The following is a 7498-nucleotide window of genomic DNA, read 5'->3' on the forward strand; positions in this document are numbered from 1 at the left end:
AAAAAATTACAATTATCAAATCAATAAAAGATAATTATTATGGGGTGCTATCTGCAAATGCATGTTTCAATGTTGTTAAAGGAAAACATGTTATTTAAAATTACTTACTAATGTTGTTTTAAAGAGTCACTAGTGGTTTTTAAAAAGTAGGCTTTCACTCCATAATAATTTTGTAAAAATGGTGTAAAAAAACATTCACCAATTTCTTTATTAAATTTAAGGTTTAAAATTTATTTTCATTAATGTAAATATTTTTATATAGTGGAAAAAATTACAATTATCAAATCAATAAAAGATAATTATTATGGGGTACTATCTGCAAATGCATGTTTCAATGTTGTTAAAGGAAAACATGTTATTTAAAATTACTTACTAATGTTGTTTTAAAGAGTCACTAGTGGTTTTTAAAAAGTAGGCTTTCACTCCATAATAATTTTGTACATCTTGAATTGTTGACTATTTCTTTACACTATAGAAAAACTAAATCTTAAAAAAAAAAATGAACATACTCCTTCAAAGTATTATTTTCACATATTCCATTTTCATATATATATATATATATATATTATTTTTCAAAAAATCTTTAATATTAATAGAATTAACATTATTGTGCTAACATAATTACTATATTAATAATATAAATTTTTAATATTAAAAATTAAAAATTATTTATTATCACTAACATTATATTATTTTTATTCTCAAACTAATCTTTGGATACTTGTATTTTTATTTAACATTAAATTAATCTCAAAATAGTTATATATTTTAATAAAATATCAAGGTTCTTATCATATTTAAACTTTGACTTAAATTCAATTTTTCTTACCATTTTATTTAAATATAAATCACATTTCATATTTCAAAATATCCACACCAAAACTAACAAATTTTCCAATCCTTTTTTTATTTAATATTAAATTATCTCAAAATAATTTAATTTTTTAATAAAATCTCAAAGTTTCTATCATATTTAAACATTCACTTAAATTGGATTTTTCTCATCATTTTGTCTAAATATAAATCATATTTCATAATTCAAAATATCCACACCAAAACTGTTTATGTGATAAATGGAAAAAAGCTCATCATTCATATATATATAAGTTACTTATCTTATTAGCAATTTTTTCATAATTTTATCTAAATATAAGTTACATTTGATAATTCAAAATATCAGCATTAAAACTTATATAATAAATGAAAAAAAACTGGTCAAATATATAATTATAAGTACATATCTCATTTACAACTTATTAAAATTATATATCTCATAATCATTATTACCCTTCATACTTTTATTTATATTAAAATATCCATCAATTCACTCAGTCACACCAACACACTACAAATAATCAAATTCCAATATAACTTCAAATTCTTATCTATAAATTGGCACCATCAACCCACTCCCACTCCCACTCACTCTTCCTATTATCCATTTATACTTAGTGTTTTGAAAGCATAATCATCTGAATATAAATCATCCAATTTAAATTAGATTTAAAATCAATTTTATATTATAAATTAATTTTAATATGATCATTTAATATCAAAAATTTATTTTCAATTTTAATAAATTTTTTATAATATTTTATTATCGTAAAAATAAAAATATAAATCTTGCCTAATAGTTTATTATTGTAAAAATAAAAATACATTTAAAAATATATGTATTCTTCTCCACCATAGAACAACAATTTGCATAAAAAATATATCAATAAATAAGATGTGAGATCCTAGAGATGATGCTTTATGACAATATCCATATTGCTTGGACTGTAAATATATCAACAAATCAAGAACGTATTATGTAAATATAAATCTTGCATAAATCTCAGTCGGACAAATATAAGCGTCCAAACTTGATAAGCATGCCATTATTTCGCCACGAGATGCATAGAAAACTACATTTATCATAAACAAGACGACAGAACAAATATAGGCTGATAATGGCAGAATGCTTTAAATGGCATCAAAAGCCCTCTGGCTCTATTGTTCAAAATATCACCTCACCAGATCATTGACCACCATAGGAATAATAATTGGTCGATTATTTCTGAATCCCTATTCAGCAGCACGTGGAAGCGTCGCACAGGCAGTTACCTTTCGCGAACCCAGTCGAATATGTCCGGATTGGGATGCCTGAACTGCAGCCTGCGCTGAAGCTTCGTCCTCAAATTCAACAAAAGCGTATTTGGATCTTCGTCCTTTCGTGGTCCTAACTCGAACCCCAGAAGGCTTAATTGCCCCATATGTCTTGAACTTTTCCTCAACTTGAGGAGGCGTAATATGAACAGGCAAGTCGCTGATAAAAATAGAGCACCGACTTTCTTCTGTGGTGCTTTTTTGTTTCAAATCCTTCACAGTAGATGGTAAGGCAAACGTCTGTGTTGCTGCATTTTCTGTAATCGGTCCATCATTTTTGAAGCCCTCTCTATCAGCAACTGGACGTTTCGCCTGGACATATATTTTTCGCGCACCCGCTCGAATAGGGGATGCCCTAATTGCAGCCTGCACTGAAGCTGCGTCCTCAAATTCAACAAAAGCGTAACGGGCTATTCGTCCTTTCACTGTCCTAACTTGAACCCCAGACGGCTTAATTGCCCCATACTTCTTGAACTCTTCCTCAACTTGAGGAGGCGTAATATCAGCAGGCAAGTTGCTGATAAAAATAGAGCACCCACTTTCTTCTGCAGTGGTCTTATATTTCAAAGCCCTAATAGTAGAGGGTAAGGCAACCGTCTGTGTTGCTGCATCTACTTTAACAGGTATAGCCTCAGATTTTTCTGGCGCACCCTGAAATACAGCTGGAGTTTCTTGGGTAGCTGCGGGTTGCCCTTGATTGTGAACCTGTTCAACCGCGGAAATATTCTGCAAATGGCTGGTTGATCCTCTAGGGTAGCCATTTGTCCGGACAAAATTGTGCTCCGGTTGATGTGCATCTTCAACCCCGAACATAAAAATATCACTCACTACGAAATACTCATTTTCCCGAGGCGCCAGGAAAAGCGAGTGGTTGAAGGAGCGTGTTGAATTGTCTATAAAGGCAATTGACCCACTTACCAGAACCAGTACTCCATTATTGTCAGAAGCCTGTGAGTCCACTGTTTTGATCTCCACTTTAAACCCATTGTTGTATGGAGATGTTATATGCTGCTCAATGACAGTTATAACTGAAAGAGTATGACCGTCAAGGGATTGGCGACTGAGTATACTGCGATCTTGATTGTAAAATTTGAATAGCAAATCGGGAGCTAGGACAAGAACATTGTAATACTGCTTCACAAATTCAAGGCCAATAATTTCTGCATTTTGAACGAGGGGCGCTGTGGCTATGTCTTGCTGTTCGACGGCCATTTCCGCTCAGAGGGATTGACGAAGATTGAATTGAATTTCTGAAATCGCTGGATGGAAAAGAGGGAAAATAAACACACTTTGTCCTGCAACTTCTCATATAACTACCGGGGAAAACTCAGGAACTGATGATTTCCGGATTAACCATAGCTCCGAAGATCTGTATTCTGTATATTCATGCACGAAACTTGCCCTTATATAAGGTTTTCTCATTAGAGCCTTGGTTAACGTTGGAGAGAAAATAGATATTTCAAAAACGTAAATCAATAAATGAGGATAATCATAAAATTGAACAATTATAAAACATTGTAATTAAAGGTCAAAATATTTTAAAAAATAGAATAAGTAGAAAATTAATATAATAGGATTAAAATAAAAATATTTACTCAATTACTAAAAGAAAGATCTGTATTCTGTATATTCATGCACGAAACTTGCCCTTATATAAGGTTTTCTCATTAGAGCCTTGGTTAACGTTGGAGAGAAAATAGATATTTCAAAAACGTAAATCAATAAATGAGAATAATCATAAAATTGAACAATTATAAAACATTGTAATTAAAGGTCAAAATATTTTAAAAAATAGAATAAGTAGAAAATTAATATAATAGGATTAAAATAAAAATATTTACTCAATTACTAAAAGAAAGATTTAGATAAATTAATAAATTATAATTATTAGCTTCCATAGTTGTTTTAGGCTTTTGGGAAGTATTTTTAGAGGATTTTTAGGTATAATTTTTATACAATTTAGCAGGAATTTATTGAAATCACAAAGTGGATGAGTAAAGGCTTAACAATTTCACTTAAAATCAGGATTACCCAAATCAAGATTTCACTTAAAATTTTTCCTCATTTATAGTATGGGAAAGTAGAAAAGGTCCACTAAAGACAACTCCCCTCATTTAAATTAAAATAATAATAAGATATATCATTTCATAAGTATCAACACACTTTATAATTAAAAATAAAAAATAAGAAAACATAAAATAGAATTACATTACAACTTTATATTAAAATATTATGAAGGCCACCATAGTTGGAATAGATTATTTTCTTAAGGCACTCCTTCACATCCCAATCCATTTGATATATTGGACATGATGAAGATGTAGTCCCTCCTATATATATATAGATATGAAAAAAGAGCTAATATTTGAGTTAAACATAAATATTGAAAAGATGAAACATTATTCTTAATTACAGAGATTCACACCATTTTACCATGAGAATTTTTAACTTGTAATTTTTTTTGGTAATACCATTTTCCATTATCATTGCTTATGAATACTACACTTCCAACATGATATGTGTTGATATGACATTTTCCTTCATTAGTTAATTTTATATAAATTAAATAAGAAAAGATAACTAACTACAAACTAGAAGCTTGGCTTTGCAAATTTTCCACCTTTTTTTTAATTTATGACACCCTAAGCCCTCTACATGTGTTTGTGAGATTCTCGCTTGCCTCCAATGCCGACACATAAGGGGGGATTTTGTCCTACGGGGTATTCGTTCAATGAACCTCATACATATCACATATCACATATCACCTGCGTTCGTGGCATCTTAAGAAAAACCCTTAATTTGACTACATGTTGGAAAATCCCTCTGAAAATCACATTATTTAAGCCCCTACCAATATGAACCCAATACAACTTCCCAGTTTAAAAAACCATTTCTTTCACTAGATATTGTAGGTGTCCATTTTGTCACTAACATTTGTGATACCACTTTATATTTCTTCATTAACTTTAAGCTCCATTTTTTATATTTTCCAATATAAAAACCCTTTACCCCCTATATATCCCCGAATATATAATTTCATTTTTTTCTCAATATATATCCCCTAATATGAACCCATGTAGTATGATATTCCTCCCCGAGTGAAAACCTCATGTTTTGCCTCTCTCTGTAATGAAGAAGACGCCTTTTGTGCATTGATATTGAATCTCAAGTCCAACCCAAGGCTAAAGGAGGTGCAACAAAAATTCATAAAAGGTGTGGATAATATTTCTTGTGTTATTCTTCCTAAGAGCCACACGAAGAACTCCCTCACTTTCACTCATAGCGCGCTTGTTGGGAAGTTCATGGGCATGCTTCCCTCTCCTAAATGAGTGGAATAATGAGCTAACAAATCGTGGAAGCCAATGATGAAAGGAAACTTGGTTGTTTATGCAATGGGAAATGGATTTTTCGCTCTTGTTTTTGAGTTCAATGGAGATTAGAATGTGGTATTCCATAATGGTCCATATTTTTTTGATTTCAAAGGTATGTACTTGAGTGCATAGTCCTTCAACTTCAATATTGATGAAGATGTTCTGAAGGGCATTCCTGTGTGGGTGAAACTCCCATGTCTACCACTCACCTACTAAAGTGAAAAATATTTGAATGCCATTGGGAATGGATTTTTCCAATATCTTGATGGGGATGAACCAAAAGGTCTACATTTCTCCTCCGTGAAAATAATATGTTTCAAAGTTCTATTGGAGCAAGTATTTCCTTGGATGATAATCCTTACTAAGGTCGAATGAGGCTTTGCTGAGTTGGCAGACAATGAACAACTTCCTTTTAAGTGTAAGAGCAGCCATCACTATGGGAATTTCACTTAGGGTTGAAAGAAGAACAAGGTTCAGAGTAGAGATGGATCCACCCCTACCTAAGAGGATTAGGGGCACACTCAAAAAGACGAGACAATAAACGGAATGGAGGATCGAAAAATTAAGTTACCTCAATTGAGAATATATCTTCCTCTTCCAACAATAACTTTGACGTTTTATCCTAGGGAGACCACGATCCTATGGTGCCAAAAACAAAAAATGAAGAATTTTTCATAGAGGAAGAAATAAGAGAAGATCAAGAAATGGAAAGTCAAGTTGTTGTGCGTGTTCTAGATAATTGTATTCAAGCTCCTTCTCACTAAATCCTCGAGACATCTATCTCACTAAGGGAAAGGGAAAAATCCTGGAGAACAGAATAAAAAAACATTAAGGAACATAAGAATAGAACAATCAATTCCTTACAAGAAGTGCAAAGAAAGGAACACAAATGGCCCAATGACTCTTAGACTAGCATGGAAGTAGAAAATATCAATGAAAGAGCAATGCCATAAAAAAAAGAAGCAAGGAAGGTCGAAACAATGAAATATATCAAGTTGGGGAAGAGATCTCAAATTAAGGAGATCGTAAAGAATGTGAGGAATGGATTTTAGAGAAATACCGAATATGGAGGACATAAGTCTTCCACCCCCAAAATATAAATCAAAGTAATTTCTTGGAACATAATGGGTTTGGGAATCCCTCTTAAGTCCCATTCAATTAAAGACATAATTAGCGTAGGTTTTAACCTTGAAAATAAATGAGCTACAGACAAATTTTTAATAAATAGAAAATATACAATAGAGAGAAACACAACAGAAATAGACAAATATTTTCCATTGGATCCCAAAACCAGGACTACCAAATCGATTTTTCATTATTTTCCTTTCAATGTTACAATACATATATATACATGTTGAGGCATTCGTAACCCTCAATACATTAACCCTAGATTAGAACATAATTGTAGTCCCCTTGATCAAATCTACAAAATACTATGGGAAAAAACCCACCATTGTCAAAACCATGTGCAAAACCCATGCGCAAAATAATAGGTAGGTTCGTGCACCTAATATAGGGTCTGAAAAAAAGTTCCTAGGGCACTTCCCTGGACCCGGTAAAGGGGGATTACCACCCCCCTGAAACCCACTCTGACATCCCTAATACGTCTTACCCAACAAACAAGACGAGCTATGCCCCCCCTGTGACCCCCCCATGTGTGCGACTAGTTGTAGAAATAATATAACACAAACCTAACAATTAGAATGGAAAATCCATATACTCTATTCGTAAAAGAAACCAAGTTGGTTGAAAAAGATACCTTAGCTCAGTCAAGATTATCCTGGAACAATAGTGTTGTGGATTCTCAAAGCTCCTATGGCACCTTTGGTAGCCCATGCATCCTTGAGTCGGTCTCCAACCTCTATGTCATCCATAGCATTAAACCAAAGTTTTGGATAGCGATCGGTTTAGAGGCGAAATGAAAAAAATATTGTATTTTCAGAGGGGACTTCAACATTACTGTTCTCTCTTTGGAAAAG

General features: G+C 32.3%; 1 protein-coding gene across 1 annotated transcript; it reads right to left on the reverse strand.

Moving 5' to 3' along the window:
• Nucleotides 1-2067: 2067 nt before the first annotated feature.
• LOC149256089 (nuclear transport factor 2-like) lies at nt 2068-3360 on the reverse strand. Its single transcript, XM_089455210.1, has one exon. The coding sequence runs from the start codon at nt 3358-3360 to the stop codon at nt 2068-2070; it is 1293 nt and encodes a 430-aa protein (XP_089311336.1).
• Between the last annotated feature and the right edge of the window lie 4138 nt (nt 3361-7498).

Source organism: Pinus tabuliformis, chromosome 7 (assembly GCF_031772625.1).
Source record: "Pinus tabuliformis cultivar Carrire ecotype Pingquan chromosome 7, CPIR1, whole genome shotgun sequence".
In the NCBI taxonomy this organism is placed as follows: Eukaryota; Viridiplantae; Streptophyta; class Pinopsida; order Pinales; family Pinaceae; genus Pinus; species Pinus tabuliformis.

Coding starts and splice junctions, on each gene's coding strand:
- LOC149256089 (XM_089455210.1), bottom strand. CDS start 3,360: ATGGCCGTCGAACAGCAAGACATAGCCACAGCGCCCCTCGTTCAAAAT.